This window comes from Atractosteus spatula, chromosome 4 (genome assembly GCF_055471065.1).
Source record: "Atractosteus spatula isolate fAtrSpa1 chromosome 4, fAtrSpa1.hap1, whole genome shotgun sequence".
NCBI lineage: Eukaryota > Metazoa > Chordata > Actinopteri > Semionotiformes > Lepisosteidae > Atractosteus > Atractosteus spatula.
The window spans coordinates 66,523,109-66,541,521 of record NC_142709.1 but is presented as its reverse complement, the minus strand read 5'-3'; the positions used below and the strand labels follow the sequence as shown (position 1 = coordinate 66,541,521).

The 18,413-nt window shown below is 36.2% G+C and overlaps 1 protein-coding gene across 1 annotated transcript in view; it reads right to left on the bottom strand.

Annotated features, from left to right (window-relative positions):
* LOC148836914 (calsyntenin-2-like) overlaps positions 1 to 18,413 on the bottom strand; it is a 242,991-nt gene that overhangs the window by 12,970 nt on the left and 211,608 nt on the right. Inside the window, exons 9-11 of the mRNA XM_088913431.1 lie at positions 13,438 to 13,600; positions 9,884 to 10,050; positions 4,948 to 5,096 (exon numbers count right to left, since the gene is read on the bottom strand). Coding sequence (XP_088769557.1) covers positions 4,948 to 5,096; positions 9,884 to 10,050; positions 13,438 to 13,600 — 479 coding nt within the window. The remainder of the gene's footprint in view (positions 1 to 4,947; positions 5,097 to 9,883; positions 10,051 to 13,437; positions 13,601 to 18,413) is intronic.

Below are 18,413 nucleotides of genomic sequence, written 5' to 3'. Positions count from 1 at the left end.
CTAGTGTGCATTTTGATTTTGCTCATGTAAGTTTATTTTTGTTGTAGAAATTCAATGGGTTACTTGAAACATATTAAAGTGTAGAAATTAATTAACCATATCATATATGTTTATGGCAGCAAGCTCACAACAGTCAAATATGGTGGGATCAGGAAAGCACAGTACAACACTAAGATAAGACTTAGAACAAACAGCAAATCCATTCCTAAATACTTACTAGAGTGCTAGAAGCAAAAGGAATAAAAAAATCAAAGTTACTGCATTCACAGTTGAAGTTATAGAAACAATAATTAAACCTAAACTAGAACAATACAGTACTTTCATAACAATGACATTTTAAGAGACAGTCAACATAGATTTAGAAGGGGAAGATCTTATTCAATTAACGTAAGGACAAACTTCAAATTATGGGCAACAATGATGGGTAACACTAAAGCATACAAAATTTTGTTATTAGATTAGCATAAAGCTGTTCATAAGGTCCCTCAGAAAAGAAAATGATCATTTTAAATTGAAAGCCATAGTAATTGACGTCAAAAGATGCACATAAACCATGAACTGGTTTAATTAACACAAAACAGTACGCCATCTTAAAGGACATAATATCTAGTTATGCAGATGTAAGCAGTGGTATACAACAGTGATCTGTCAATTACAAAAACGCCTAGGCAGCATCATGGACTGGACAGAAACTTGTCAATGAAAATGTAACAATATACTTCAGGAAAATAATACTATATCTCATGGGTGATTCTGAGCTGTAGGAAGTTACACATGAAGGGGATCTGGGTGTTTATGGAGATTTTTCAATGTCCGCAATAAGAAAAGTAAACAAAAGAAGAGCAACAAGAATGATCCCTGGCCTCAGGAGATTGTCATAGACAGTCGGGTTAGAGGAGTTAAATCTCTTCAGTCTAGAGGAAAGGAAAATGAGAGGAAATGTGATCTAGGTGTATAGAGCCCTTAGGAGTGACCCAGAAGGAGAGAGGCTGAGGTTATCAATAGCAGGTTGATTCAGCGACTTGTGTTGTACAAACGTTTATGAAGATAATCTGAGTGAACTCTCTTACATTCAAACCCTCCACATTACAATTTTAATGAAGCCCTCTGCGTTGGCTTTAGCAACTCCTTTTCTATCAGTACTAGGTACTAGAGAAACACATAGCTATAATATTGTAGAAAAAGATCACTTCTATTATTACATATTATATATAACATTATTAATTCATTATTATTTATTATTTATTTGCCTGTTTATTGTTCCACGGGGAGCACTGAAAATGTGCAAAGGACTTTGACAGTGAAGGCACGGTATTCAGATACAACTAATATAACAGGCAGGATAAAAATAAGAAGGTGCAGCTAATTGCTTTACACTGAAATAAAAACAGTAGCAAAATCCCTCTTTTTGTGAAAGCAGGAACATTTCTCCATTTGCTCTCATTTAAAAGAAAAAAATAACTTAATTCAGACATCTATTTCCTTTCACTTCAGGCCATTACTTCTTTATTAAAAAATATCTTTTAAAATTCCTTTATCTGGTCTAGCCATGACATTCTTAAATTAGGTATCTATTAAATCTCCCCTTTTCAGATTTGTTATTGATCAGAATTGTCCAATTTGATATGACCAATTCTCCTCACCATTTGACCTGTAGACGTTTCCTAGAGCCTTGGATTCCATTATCAGAACAGTTTCATTTCAGCTAAATTGGGTTACCGATGTAAACTCAATAGACTATATTAGATTCTCCAGGTGGTTCCTAGGCTGTTTGTGACTATATCTATCACGGGCTAAATTCTGTTTTTTATTGAATAGTCCAAACATGTTAGTCATAGAAAATGCATTTTTGTACTATAGAAACAAGCTCCTTGGTGAACAAAGTACAGAAGCCTTTTATTAAGTATCCAACCTGAAACTCTGAAATCTACACAGAGTTTAAGGTGCTTCTCTAGATCTTGACTTATTTAAGATGGAGTGTACCTAAAGGTGCTACATTAGAGTTTCTATATAATAAGAACAAAGAGCAAAAAAGAAAGAAAAGAAAATGGAAATGTTAACTCTGGAAAAGTGGAAGACAACTGATTAACAGCATAGATTTTAGAATCACTTGATTACTTGCTGAACCTTGACAGTACCTATTGTACATGTCATTTGGCTAATTTTTAATATAACAATCAGAATAATTCACAGGCACAGCTGTGAGTTCGGAAACAACAGCTAAGCATTAAAACTGGATTTTAATACCACTTTACTCACACCTAAGGAACATCAAAAATTTTACATGGAGCCATTGCTCTTCAAAGCCTTCTATATTCAACAGACATACTTGTGAGGCATAGTGCATACACTATGTCCCACAGTCTGTCCTGTCAGTCTGATTTAATCCTTTAAAGAGATAAAGAGAAAACATACACAGACCCAAAGCATAATTAGTTGCAGGGAAACAAAATCAAGAATGACCTGGTGTTTAGAAAAGACCAAGTGAATATTTGCTTAATTTTATGACCTCATGATAAGCTAATTACAAAATTCCCAGCAAATGGAAAACATTCAGTTTTTTTTAACATTAAGTTATTAAGTAAAAATGTAACCCCATATGTAGCAACTTCATAAATTTTAATAATCATGACCATAAACCATCATGTTTATAAAATAATGCTTTTGGAGATACAGTTGTACAGTGTTCAGAATAACATAATCCAAAATTGGGCAAAATACCCTTTCCATCCTTTACAGTGTTGTAAATAATAATAAACTTTATTTATCTAGCAGCTTCAAAATGCTTTACAGAATGACAACAACAAACAAAAAAACAAACAAGATAAACACAACACAAAACACAATGAGAAGAGACAGCAGATGAGGGTACTGAATACGATAGGAGCAGAGGGGTATATAACAGAACCAAAGAAAAATTAAAAAGAATCCATACTAGTTTTGCAACAATGATGTGTGAGAATGTCCTGATCCCACCAGATCTGGTCTGTTGTGACCTTCATGCTTTATACTGTATATACAGTATACGTATATGAAATGACTCCTTAATTGGTAAATGTTAATGAATTTAAAGTAACTCATTGTATGCATAGTGTCTTTTTCCACTTTCCTTCTAAACTGTTAAAATTGTATCTGTTTAACTAGCAGGCAAATCTACTGGGAAGCATGAATATTTGATTTGATAATTATAAAAGCAGAACGGTGCTGGGAATTTACAAGTTTGTCCTCTCAAAAATATAAAGAGTGCTTGAGGGCACATGCAGATATAAATCTAGATGGAGCATCTACAAAAGCACTAAGTAAAATTTGTCCTCTGGGTTTTGATACTGACTTTCTGTTATGTAGCTAAACTGATGCATATATTTATGTGTTTTAGGCTAAAGGTGAAGATAAAGTTACATAAAATGGCAGAGGATCTTGAGAAATTAAAAATAAAACACTTAATAATTTATGAAGCAAGATTACTCATATGGGTTTTATAAAAATAACTGGACTAAATTAAACCAATATCAAAAAGACGTGTGCTGATAAACACCATACTTGACAGAGAAAGGACTAATGAGAACTAATGAAATGACTAATAAGTATCTAATGAAAAGTTGTAGAAAAATAAGAAAGAAAGAAAGAACATATCACTCATCTACATCACTTTGACATTTTCTCTTGAGCCAGTTGTGCATGTTCCAAACTTCATTTTCAAAGGCTTACATTAATCTGGAGATTTTCAACTTAAAACAGAATATTCAACATTAGTCTGCCTCTGTTTTTTGACCTCCTAGACAGTCTAGCTAGTTTTGCTGGTAGACTTTCCATTTGTGAAATGTCTGAAATAATTTAACTGGACAGCTTTTGCTAGACTTGGAGGGCAAGTACACTGAAGCTCTTGGGGTTGTCAGAACAGCAGTGACAGTACAACATTCCAGAGTAACCTAGGCAACCTCATGAATTAAATATTTCTCTGGCCTTGCTGGAGTGAGAGTATTCTGTGTCAAGCCAGACAAGCACAGCATTAAATGCTGATTTTTAAGTATTTGTTTAGAAAATCTGTACTAAAGCATAAGCATTGTACTGTATATAATGCATAGGTTAACCTTTACTGTATCGAACCAATCATTGGGTCGTAAAAATATTACATGCCAATATCAACAAAGCCTAACAGTTGGCACAAAATGCTAAGACAGTACTTCAAGAATACTAATGAATACAAATTTACTGGTGGCATTACTTTTTATACTTAACATTGGAAAAAAAATCATGCTTTTCTTAGAAAAAGTAATTCCAATATTTCTTTCTGCTTATATTTTATGTTGGTCTCATTCCAAAAAACAGAACAGGTTTAAAAGTGAAGTTGCCCATGAAAACTTTTTATTCATGCATTAGAACTGTTCATAAAAGTGAAACTGAAAAAAATCTGAATTTTTCTCAGTTATTTTCAAAATAATGAGGGATAGTAATCACCCATTGGTCATTTGGAGGTCAATCTACACAGCACAAGAGGACACTTTCTTAAGCTTCTATATTCACCTAAGGGTGGTGCGGTGGCCTTGTGGCTAAGGATCTGCGCATGTGGCTGGAAAGTTGCCGGTTCGAATCCCGCAGCTGGCAGAGAAATCCTACTTGTTTGGGCCCCTGAGCAAAGGCCTTAACCCCAACTGCTCCAGGGGTGCCATATAAATGGCTGACCCTGCGCTCTGACCCCAAGCTTCTCTCCCTGTCTGTGTGTCTCATGGAGAGCAATTTGGGGTATGCAAAAATTCCTAATACAAGAAATTGTATATGGGCAATAAAAGTGATCTTAATGAACCAGAGAAAAAAGAATCAAAGAAATCACAAGCAAACATAAAAAAAAACATGTTTTTTATGTTTCACATAGCCTTTGACTTTACGACCCGTTTTTAACAAAACGGAACTTGTTTATGTAGAACAGACCCAGGTCTGTGGACTTACTGCACGGTAGTTGAAATTTTAAGCCGTCTGATGCCAGGAGTTGGAAACTGCCTTGAGTTGATGTAAGACACCTTCCTCAGGGCTTGATTGATGTTCTCCAGGTCATCGCCTTCCATGGCTAGGATGGACTGAGCAGGATTGAAGTGGAACTAGGAAAAACAAACAAACAAGAACAAAACTGCATTAGATCATTAGCAGGTTTCAGAAATATGGAATTCAAATACTCATGGTAGGGCAATATCTGTTCAGCTATTCATGAGTTAGTTACATAAAGCTGTTTAAAAAACACTCATTGTTCAATGTATCTCCACATTTTGCCTTTTGTTCCAGGTAATAGTGAAACTCTGTTAGATCTTTAAGAAGAAAGTATAACAAAACCTTCTTTCAAAAGTTCCACACAGCTTATTCCCTACTTCTAAATGTATTTAAAAATATAGTCATAGAATAGGAAACAGGAATTTGATTTACTCTGTTTTCTACCTTAGAACCCCATTATATGAACAACGTGGTATTTTTCAGTTTGCAATTGTGAAATGCACAATTTCTTTTTCTTTCAAAATGAACATGAAAAGTAAGTCAAGTGCCTACTCCAAGCATATACAGTACAGTACATATTTTTTTATTGTAGTATCTGCCAAAGCGGTATTGCTTCCACACCGACTGAAAAGCATATGGGCCTCTTTGTGTTTGTACATTCTGCAACACAGGCCTATTGTTTAAAGCCAAGGATCACAATCTGTTCACGCTGAAAAGACAATGCAGTCCCAGCAGAACAAAGTGAAGCTGAAAAAAGCTCTTCCTGTAGGAATAAATCCTCTTTAAGTGTAAATGTAGTAAAAAAGACTCATCTGAAAGAGTGTACAGTGAAGCAATATCAAGTGTACACAGATGATCATATAATAAAAGTTCCCAATAGATCTTACACTGTTCCAAGTTAGAAGGATTGGGAGGTACAAAAGAATGCATTAATAAAGTTTCAAAAATTACTTACTAGGCTGTGGAATTCTCCCTTTAAAGTTACAAGATGTTGCTGAAGACGCTCGTGTGATGCCCAAGAGCTTTTAAAGATTACAGAATTTCATCACTTATCGCTACATAAAATGTCTTTTGATGAAACCACATCAAAAAGAGTTACACAGGATTAAACTCCGATGTCTACATAAAGGTCTTTAATGACTAGAACTGGGGTAGACAAACAATTAGATGGGTTGTTCCTGCAGCTCTTTGATTTTCCTTTTCAAATTGCAGGCTATACAAAACCTCACCATGTTTATTTGTGGTCTGGTTGTTTAATTCCTTAGTCATAGTAATTAATCACTTGCTGTTCCAAACGTTAATTATACATCCAAATCAATTACATGTCCTTTTATCTACTCAATAATCAATGCACAGTTTACTTAATTGAGATGCTTTTTGCAGATATTTTTAATAATCTGAACAATGTCATGACTCTATCTTCTAATAACTATTCTAAAACAAAGAACTCTTCCGAGTTTAAATTCTGAATTTCAATTTACCTGAAACAAAACTCCATAAGAAGGTTTCGGCTTTATATTTTAATAAGCTTAATATTTTGATATGTGAATATAACAAGAATATAAGCCAACGACTATTTTATTACACCAGCAAATTATATCAGTTAATCAAAAACGTTTCGTGTCATCTGTTTTGTCATATTAAAGGAAATATACTTACGCTTTGTTCCCAGTTTATATGCTAAATGATTTTAGTTGGATTATTCCTTAAAAGCATGTCCCTTTATTTATGGAGTTGATAACAGAAGTTCGGGAGGAAGGTTAGATCACAATCTCCCACAGTTCCGCTCATCAACATACAACCGACTCACAACTTACGCAGTCGGAGATTGATGTGGTCAGGTCCAGAAAATAAAAAATAATGAAAAAATGCTTTATTCTCTGAAACACTCATCAAGCACAACTATGAGAGCTAGTTACTGAGCCTATACAGTCATCGCCCATGAAGTGAGTCTTCTCCCCTCATCACTCCCACTCAGTGATTCAGCGACTCAGTGACCCAGCATCAGTACTTCTGAGTAGAATATCAGTGATCAGCTCCTGCATTTATCTTGTCTTTTGGTGAGAAAATTCCGATGTGAACCCTAAACTATGGCTCCTAAGCAAAAGTCAAGTAGTGAATCAGGTGGTGAAAAGAAGAAAAAACGTTCAGTGCCTACGTTAAATGAAAAAAAAAAAATTAGACAAACTCAGAGGTGGCGTGTCAGTGACCAGTGACACTCAGAAATATGGCTGAAATGAATCCAGCATTTATGGCAATAGCTTAAGAGTCAAACTCGTGGAGCTGTTGTGCCAAGTGCCCCCTGGGACTGTAAAAGTGACAAGCCAAGTGCAAGACAAATATTTAGTGAAAACTGAAAAGGCACTGAATGTTGGGATCAAAGACCGAAATCAAAAGCGTATACCTGTTGACAGATTTATGTTGAAAGATAAGGCCCTTAGCCTTTACAAACATTTCATACCTCCTGGTGTATTTCCTGAAAAGGAGTTTAAAGGAAGCCCATGCTGGCTTAGTAGCTTCAAGAAGAGATAAAACCTCAAAAATATGAAGGTAACTGGTGAGTCTGCATCAGCAGATGAGGAGGCAGCACACGCTTTTCCAGGACAATTAAAAAAAATTAAAAAAATAATTGAAGAAAATGGTTATTGTTCTGAACAAGTCTTTAATGCTGATGAGGCTGGGCTGTTCTGGAAAAAAGTCCGAAAACCAGCACCTACAAGACAAGAATGCACCTGGATTCAAAGCAGCTAAAGACTACATTACTCTTGTTGTGTGGGAATGCAGCTGAGGATATGATAAGACCCGGGTTCTTATTTCAGGCAGGGAACCTGCATGCAGTTCGTGAGATAAACAAAATCCCCTGCCTGAGTCCTGGCAACACAACCCAAAGGCTTGGATGATGGTCGCTTTGTTTCTGGAGTGATTCCATAAGTGGAAAAATATTTAAAATTTAAAGTGTTGTTTATTATAGATAATGCTCCTGGGCAGCCAGAAACAGTCCAGTTCGCCCATCTAGATGTTGAAATCATCTTCCTTCCACAAAACACCACTTCAATCTTTCAGCCTCCTGACCAAGGCATAATTCATTGGTTTAAAGCAACATATACCCGCCTTAGTTTTGGCCATATAAGGAATGCTTCGGACACATATCAGGACCTAGATGTCATGCAATACTGGAAGGCTTTCAGCATTGCAGCTTGCATCATGTATGAAAAAGAAGTAATGGGTAAAGGGTAACTTTAAGGGCTTCCCTACCACTGACGTTGAAGTGAAGAACATTGTTGAGCTTGCAAGACAATTGGGAGGTGAGGGAAGATGAAGTTGACAAATTGATCGAAGGGTATAGAGAAGAGCTGACAATGGAAGAATTAGAAGAAATAATACAAGTCTCTAGTGAAGAAAGAGTGGAAGAAAGTGAAGAGGAAGAGCCAGTAAGCTTGAATCTTTAAACATTTTCTGAGGTTTTAAAGCTAGCCAAAAGCCTCACAGATTTAATCTCCGATTATGATCCATCAATGAAACATAGTCTGATGTTCCCAGCTTATCAACAAGGCTCTTAGGCCATATCAAGACATTTTCTGGGAACTGAAAAGAAAGGAGGGCTGATTGCGATGTTCTTCTACAAAAATCCCTATGAACCTATACCATTTACATCTCAGCAGACGTTGAGGTGCCTCAATCACCAACGCGGCCCACTGCTTAGTCGCCTACTCAACCCACCACGTAGTTGTCCACGATGCCCACCACTGGGTCTTCTTCACCCATGCCTCATACCACCTCATCCCGAGATTCTTTGTCAAGCCCAGACGATCCCCTGCCTGTGCTCTTGGAGGGAGAGGACGAGTCAATCCATGGAGTGCATACTGTACATCACCCATCTCTATTGTCTCATCATTCACCATATGGGCACTGTACTAATCATCCTCATCATCACAGCAAGATGTTCTAGGATTAATGGTGAGTATTCGTAATGTTTCCTTTTTTATTTCGTTTCAATGCTTGTATTTAATAGATTGAATTACTGTGAAAATTTAGCAGGGTTTTTATTAGTATTATAGGGTCAAATCTGACTATGCGCAAATTTGGGTTTATGCGCTACTCAAAATCCTTAACCCCCGTAAGTTACGAGTTGACTGTCTTGTAGCCAGGACATCCTTTGTGCATCCCCCGTCTCCACACACACCTTGCTCCTACTCTCTAGTTTAATCCATGCAAAAGTGAGGGTAGCGGGGAGGAGGTTTGGCAGCCTATCTTCTTAGATAGGCTGTCATTCCCTTAGCGAGTCACACCAAATACGCTCCACATATTTTGTCCCTCTATCTCATTCATCAGGGTCTAACTGAACTCCTGAATGATTTTATGTAAGAACAGTCAGTACCTTTACTGCAACTGGTTCTATGAAAAAGTCACCTTATCTGAATTCAGGTTCTAAGATGAGAAATAAGAATTAAAGAATGAGTATAAATAAAGATTCAATTTATGAACGTTTGTTACATTTACTTTTCTTTGTGAAATGTACAGGTAAACCGCTCTTAAAAATGGGTATGCATTTGAACATGCACACATATATTTTAATATAGAATAAAACCTGTCAAATGTAACTTAAGTGGGGGAGAACACTCATTTTTTTCTTGATTCTGTAAATGTGATTTCAGAGGAGACTGTGATAAAAAAAGATCTCGGCAAAGAACTGTTGTTCATTTCATCTGACAATGTAAATGAGGGAATAATGCAATTTTTGTTCCATCGACAATGTATTTTTTATTGACTGCTGGTAATCTCAGCCTCTGGGAAGGGGGACTCAGAAAAACTACCATTGCCTTTAATGCACTTGAGCTCTTCAGACACATAAATCAGACAGATAATGTTTTATTAGAGGTGATATGCTCCCATTCTTTACCTTTATTCCTTTCCCCAGGCTCTCCAAGGAATTGATATCCAGACCCTCCTTGCAGGCCTGAAGGCAGGAGATCACTTTCTGACTCTCAATCTTCCCTGGGCGAATGGTCAGACCAGAGAGGCTGCCTCGGAAATACTGGGTGAATCGAGGTTTCATCACTTCACCTCCTATAAGTGCAGGTAACAGAGGAGTTAATAAATAGCTTTTACATTTTATTCCTGTAAAACATTTGTTCCTACATGAACATGATGTTAGAAGACCACAGAAGACATTGTAGAACCCCATGCCAAACTCTTACCTTTTCTGACAAACTGCTTGTTCAGTGTTGCTGCTCAGTTATGCCATGCAGAAAGCAGTCATTTTTCTGCACTCCAGCCTAATTGGTTCAGATTTTCTATTATTTTTTGACAGTCGTTATCAATTAAGTGTTAATACATCAGGAAGAACCCAAACATACCAAAATAAATGCTGAAGCAGAAAAGAATATATTTTCTACCACTTCCTGTCATGCAGAAAAAATGCTGATTGCTCAACTTGTGCTTCTGTGTTTTCAATTTTTTTTTTCAATTTTTGCAAGGTCTTGAATAAAGCTGAAGATGAAATGATAAGACTGCATGCTGTATAAGGTGGCTTAAAAGTCACTTGTCTTGATCAATTTTGTTTGATTTGCCTGGGGAAGAGTATGCAATGCAAACAAAATGCTGCCTGGCAGGGAGATGAGAAAGAGAAAATGGAAAAGAATCTTGTGCTACAGAAGGAAATGCCTTTATATTTCTACAGATAAATTGTGACAAGTATCTACACTGCACATGACAATTCCCCTGATATCACACAAAAGCCAGATTTAGCTACGTGTCAGAGGTCAAGTTAAATTCTCTGAAAAGCTGTTAGGCAAGCAAGAAACAAACTAATATTCTGAAAATTGTTTTCACAACATGTAATTTTGTATTGAATACTTAATAGGGTGTGCTTTCGCAATGATGACTCTTTCTCCATTTTGGCATGTCCGTTATTTTCTCCAACTCAACCATGTGTTATAGGCGCTTGTAGTCTTAGTCAAAGAGATCATAACCTCGGCATAAAGTTCATTGCTAAAAGTAATCTATTTATTGATATGGTTTGCTAAAGAGATTTTTATTCTTAAGAACTGTGGAAAGGCACCAAGAGAAAAACTAAAATAACAGATCTCCCTTCAATGATATTGGACCACATCACATTTCCTAGTCTTGCCTCAGGAGCTTCTGGAGGGAATTTAGATCTGAGTTTGCTTAAATATATGCAGGAAACCCTTCAGGTAACGGTTTCATTTGTTCAATATCATCCTAATCAGTGATTGGATTGTTTTCTGCAAAACATGAAGTAAACAATGTCCCTGGCACACTGATGAATAAACCTGTTGGAGTAAAAACTGTTTACAAGCATTTAATTTATACATGTGTGTAATGCATAATGAATTTCACATTTTAATGTATTACTATTGATTTCTCTATTCTTCCATGGACATGTTAAAGAGAACTGACTGAAAAGATCAAAATCAATACTTTTAAATCCTTAAATTACTGTTTTGTTGTAGTCTACTCTGACCTGCAGATGTGTGTAATATACAGTACTGTATCCATCTTAAACTTACTTTTGCAAATATGCTATACTGTACAGTATGTCTATCTATAAAATCAGAAGGGCATGGAAGCATTGAAACATCAATAAATTCTTGACAGTATGTTAAACGGCTGAACCCTTTAACCTGGAAGACACCATACAGTACATTACTTTTTTTCAGAAAAGGAAACACAGGTTTAGCCACCAGAAGAAGAGAGTATTTAAGAAGATTTTGAATACTGCTTCAGAATGACTTGCAGACCAGGCTTTGCTTAAGAGTAATAAATAAAGATGAGTTTTATGCTCAGTCAGTTATCTCTGTTCTTTTTTACAGCTTACAGATCAATTTAAAAAAAGTGACAAATAGTTGAGTAATAATAATTCTGTAAAGATAAGAAAAATGAATACATTGTCTTTATGTCAGAGGCAGAGGTCAAGCTGTGCTTTTAAGAATGTGTCCAGAAGTTAAAAATGCTCCTGCTAATTATTAGTTTGTAGACTAAGTATAAAAATGACCTTGAAAGGCAAATCAGTGTTTAAAAGCCTAAAAGGTTATCGCGAGCAGCTTGGAAAAGCTACAATAGGCTATATAACTATAAAAGTATGTCTACAAAAGGATATACAGTAACAGCAATGGATGTTGTTTTTATTCAGAACATTTAATCCAGACATCAAGGTGTTATTTACTAATGCTATTTTGTAATAATGATAAAATAAATAAACCAGAGTGTATTTCCTAATTTAAGAAATTTAGTTTCCAGAAATAGAAAATACATGGCCTAGGACTATCACAAGTCTAACTTCTTTTTGAACTAATCTATGAAATGTAGCACAAAACTGCTGACTCCCGTTAAAACTGCCCTCCTTCATACAAGCCTCATTTGTTGTTTCTCATTTCACATTCTCACATTATAAATGAACACCGATTCGAGTATATTAATTACTTTTCTGTTTTCTTTTCCACCCCCCCGTTTGAGGAACTTTCAATATATTCATTCAAGAATTGTTACACCAGTGACCAGCAGGCCATTAGAAAAACAATGAAACATAAAAGCTTCTCAAATTAATCTTCATTAGTTCTGCTTGTCTCATGCAGAAAGAGTTTCATGTTTTCAGAGTACTAGGTTAAGAAATTCTAACATTTAACAAAACTTCACAAAGTGTAATGTCAAAACATGAGCACTGTTTAAAAGTATACCCAGACCCACTGTAAAAAAACATTTTGATAGAGTTCATTTCAATATTTTAACATCTGTTTGTTTTACTATACAGTTTGCCCTATCTCTGTAATTGTTTTTACTTTCTTTTAAGGAGGCAGTATCTAGACTCACTTGGTCTTTGAGGCTATTACAATGACATAATCCCCTTGGGACCTCAACAGCCCTGGATTCTCTTAATATGGCAAGCCTAGATATTTAGTACAGCACCACTTCCTGAAGAGGCTCTGTGTGGTGAGCTTGGGGCTATGATATGTGTAAGAGATGATGAATAAACCTTAGAAGGATGTTTAAAAAAATGGCAAGGGGGCTTATTCAAGAGCAGATTAAGCTGTATCTGAAGACGGCTTCAAGTCTGGGTGATGTTGCCAGCCGACTGTGACTGGAACTCCCCCAGGAGCAGCTGAGTGCCATGAGATTAATCAGACAGGGTCTCCTGGCTGTTAGCAACACAGTGATCCCTGTGTCTTCTCAGACATGCAGTGCTGTCAGTGAGAAATGCACCTCGCTTCCAATCAGCGCTGAACCTCCGGTTTGGGCCTGTGTTGCCGGCGACATGTTAAAAGACAATGACTCAAAGGTAAAAGGGTTGGAGGAGTCAGCCTACACTTCCTCATTCTGCCCTGTGTGTAGTCATGCAGTTTGTAGCTATAAAACTAGTGCTGTTCTAAATCAGGCGGTTTAAAAATTTCTGTAAAAAAAGTTCTCGCAAAGAAAAACATAACCTTCTCTTCTTACCTTGCCAACACGCACCAACAGTCAGCTGCATGTCAATTTGTGAGGGGTGGATCGGCCAATCATCTGTCACAAGGTACGGTTCGTACGTAACTCCATCCACATACAAGGTCACCACGGGAAACTCCACATTTATGACATAATAGTGCCATTCCTTGTCACAAATCTATAAGAAAGAAAAAAAAATCATTTTGACATAATTTTTATAATGTGCCCGAGTAACAGTTGCTATCCTTAATATTTTGAGCAATTCCCCATACGAAAACCTAAGAAAGGTTTAAAGTTCTTTTTAATGAGAATAAAGCATGGATAAATAATTTCTTTTAGACAAATGAGACACCAACTGTTGAGAAAAGGCGTTAAACCTAAATTCTCCCTCGTTCTATGCATTAGGATTCTCTAATTGCCCCCAGTGGGAACATCCTGATGAGAATTACCCTCCTTCAAGAAGGCCTTGCTAAATGGTCCTATAATGGTGTTCCTGCTATCATACCAGATGTACAGTGTATAACTATTTTCTGGCATGTTCAGTCACTACTGGCTTTAGTGATTAAGCATGCACGTAGTAGTATGTTTAAATGGTCACATTACTATCTCTAACTTATCAAATGACAGCATACCTTCAGAGAAAGACTTCTAATTATCAAGAATGCCAAAAGGACAGAAAACTAAAGATTGCATAATACATTGTAATACTGAATTATTGAATTTACAGTTGTGAACACTGTGAACTGTCTTCAGAGAACAGGTGTTATGTAAGGCCAAGTACTGAACAATGCAGGGAGCCAGTTTTTACCAATACTGAGAAACAGATGAGATGGTGCCTTGAGCCTCAGTGACTAGGTTGCGTGAGCAGCACAGTATTTAGAGCTGAATTCTTGTCAGGATCTACAGTTGATCTGTTTACCAATCGTGTACTACAAAGGATTTTAACTAAAAAACACACATGCCTCAAGAGATCGGGAAATGTATCCTGGCCTTTGTCTAGATATTTAAGCCTCTGCTAATGCAGCCTGATTTTAAATAATCAGCTTAACTTTACAATGTGTTTGCTCATCTGTCTAAAGTGATGCATTTCAACAGATGCTGGTCCCTATGCGTCCAATTAGATTAGCTTTTTATCTCCAAGCAGACTAATCTTGAGCAGCAATTGACACATGGTACAGTATTTCACAGTCTTAAATTTAATCTGTACTGTATTTCATTTGTATGAGAAGAGAAGAAAAGAGACTGCCAATCATATGGACAAACATTTATGTGCCAGTCAGCTACCACTGCAGGGTCTTTTCCCACTGGGTTATATAAGCAGTGCTCATCTAGCCCTGCCATTTCATACACATACAATCATTTTCTTATTGTGTTGTTTTATTATTCATTCTATACTAGAAAATAAAAGACTGGCTTAAAGAACTGCTAACTTATTTGTTGAAAAATGTGCATGAAGCACAGAAATGTGTTATGAGCTAAGCATCCCTACAGTTTCATAAATCATCAGGGAATACAAGCTGCAATCTGCTATTCTGCAAAGAACTTAAAACATTAAATGCAGTTTTTCAGTTATACCTTAGGAAAAAGTCTGTTCAATTCTAAGTTAGGGGTTTCCAGCCATCGTAGTGGAGAGGCCACGTTCAGCAAGTTTAATAGGTGACCACTAAATCATCAATATCTAAAGCCTTGGAACAAATTAACCGTGATCAAGTAAACAGGTAGCTTGTTCTATTAAGTAATTTAGAGATCAATTGGAACTAAAAGCAATATGCCCTTCAGCCCTCAAGAACCAGAGTTCCCTTAATTGAACAATGTACTTGCTTAATTGATCAATAACTTTTAAGTGCCCCTAAGCTTCAGAAATAGGTGATTTAGAATTTAGAGGAGGACTGGAAAGTCCTGTGCTAAATACATCATGTAAATAAGTACATGCAGTACTGTATGTCACAGACTTGTAATTTTTGCCTTGTATATGAAACACTGTTAAAAGTGCTGCTCTCAAACCTTAGGGCATTTTGCATTTTATTATCATTTAAAGAGAGCCTAAATAGCACCAAGTTATCACATGTAAAGCCAGTCTAAACTAAATATCTTTAAATCAGACACTAATTATTTTAAAGAAATGAATAAATAAACAAGCAATTAAAACAGCATGAGGCAAAAACATCATCAGTATTAATGAGCAGGTGTGAGGAACTGACATTTACACAATACGTCCTGTAGATCATTAAAACAGATTACACATTCTGTGAGTATCATTTACATGCTGGTAAATACAGCAGCTTTTAACTGATTGCATATGCATCATAATTTTGATGTCGGAAAAAATAACTGACAGCTTTTAAAGTACAACTGTCTCCTATTAGGAGCTACAATTAATTTGGTCAAGGAAAACATCACAACCCTAGATAGTAAAACACACAGTCACATCTGCACTCAATGCACACAATACAGTAATTATTAAAATGCAATAACAGGTTTTTATCATTTTCCATTTCTTTTTCATTTTCTTTCTGTCAAAGTTTGTGGAACATTTTGGTGAATTTCCAAATTATGTGAAACTGTAATTGGAGAGCTTAAAGATTTGAGCTTAGGGCGATTAATAACCTTGGACCTAAAGGTGAAAACAACATCTTACTGAAAAGGACTATGTTTTTCTCCTAACAAAGCCTTACACATAGTGTACGTGAACTAGATAGTTAATTCTGGTGTAGGCAGGCACCCCTGCTGGGCCACTTTCAGATTAAAGTCATAAGCATCATCTGCCTCTCTAATAAGGTACTGGTGATAACAGCATGATAAGGTCACTTAGAATTGAGCCAATTCCTCCAGGTTTCTTTTAAAATGATAAACATGTTTCCAGTAGGCAGTATTGCCCTCATGTTACTTTGTTTTCTAACAGCTAATTTAAATGCACAGAGTTTAGATGCATCATGTTTGAACACTGGAATCTGGTCATTTGCAAAATACAAAATTGCATTCAAATCAGAATATTGAACTGCTTTTTGCTTTCCACAAATAATTCAGTGCTTCTTAAAAAGGGGTGGGGTGTTATCCATTGATGATATCAGGTTGACTTAAATTATACATAAAATAAAAACCACTGAAGAATGCAAAGGTGTAAAATTCAGATTTTATTAACTATTTATGAGTGTTGTCCAATATGGACAGAAAAAGAATGGGCCCTCTTTTTCCAAAGTCTTTTTCCACAGACTACAACATTTTATTTAATTTCATTCTTAGTGATTAGACAATATTTTGGCAATTATATCAATTCCTTATTCAGCTCTTCGTTTTGCTCTGGTAAATGAGAATGTCTGCAAAGCTGCACTGAAGAGCAGTCACATCCTAACCCTGCCCTGTCTGAAATCTGGCTGACCTTTCATAAAAATAGCGCTTTATTGCTAAATGATTTCACACTGGAAGTGGGAAAATCCCAAATGACTGACACTTTCCCTCCCAAGGAGACACCTGAAGATCTTTCTTTGCCCCTTAATGCATGCTGTGCCAGACTTCATCCATCAGACTGCATATGGTAGAAGGGGTCACACTCTTTGATCCTCTATCCCCTGCATGATCTGAGGCTAATGTAATCTCTCTTAAACTTAAGGGGATAACAGCCGATAATGGCCTGAAGCTTTCTCTCCAAATTTCTCAATCTCTTATCTTTGTCCCCCAGAGTCTATATTTGTTATTAACCTTTTTTCCCCTCGTCTTTGTGGAGACTGATACACTGCATATTCAGGATCCCGGCCATCATGCATGTTCCACCATCTGAACATAAACCCCGCTGACATAAGGTTCTGGCAAACTGAAGGAATATTTTCACACAAAAATATACAGTTAATACAAAAATATATAGTAACCTTGTCATGAATAAATTAATAGTAATAAATAGTTCATATAATTTTCAGTTCCTTGTTTACAACTCCCTTTTCAAGTAATCAAATGAATGCCAATAATTTATTTTCAGCTAAAATGAATACACTAGTGATCAAGTTTAGGAAGCCATTGAGCTAGAAAAACCCATTGGTTCTTCATAGTTACCTAGAAAGGAGATTATAGGTACACCTACTACTGCTGCTTTTACTATTTATATTACTACTTAATTATTACGGTATTATAAATAACAATAGTGGTGTAATTTGGAAACTGTGATAGGTATAACTTCAGTATTCATTTTCTGAAGGAATCCGTCATTTCCAGAGATATGCATCACACAGTTTGATGGCTATGGTGTAGTGAAAAACTGACATTTTTGTTAAGTCTCTTTTGTGTGTGTATAAATTAAACACAGGAACATAAACTGGGAGGTTTATGAAACTGAAATATAAACAACTAACACACTTTAAATGCTAGTAGTCATCTTTTCTACAGAATATGCAAATGATAGCAGGGCTATGAGCTACTGGACAGAAAAAGGCAAAAAAAAAAAGCAATACAATTCCATTGTCTACACATAACAATTGCTGACTACAGGAAGGCCAAAAGGTGGATCTGTTCCAAAAATTTGAATCACTATTGGCTGATAAATGTATTGCAGGTAGATTGTGTGATTTCATAGACCAAATTCACTGACCTACATTATCTCTGCAGCACTGCCACACTTCTGTGTGCAAATGCGTATTGTTGGTGCCATGGGTGGATGTCTGAGTACCTTGCTCTTCTTTTCAATGTATATGCAGCATATTCAGAATGTTTCATTTGTATTTTGGACGATTTAGTAATGAAGTAATCAGTAATAGAAGAAGAGCTACATTCATCGATTATTTGATTATTTGGATGGTGTTCACCAGAAGGAGGGGTAAGTATGAATCAAACCAAAGAGATTCACATTACACATTAAAGAACAGCTACAAGAATCTGTAATGATTCATCACCACACTGAGGGATGAAATGAAGGAAACTTATTTCATCCGGTGAGAGAGGAAAATGTATGCTTCCCATAACCATGTTTTCAGGTTATATTTATTGGTCCCGATCAATTGCAA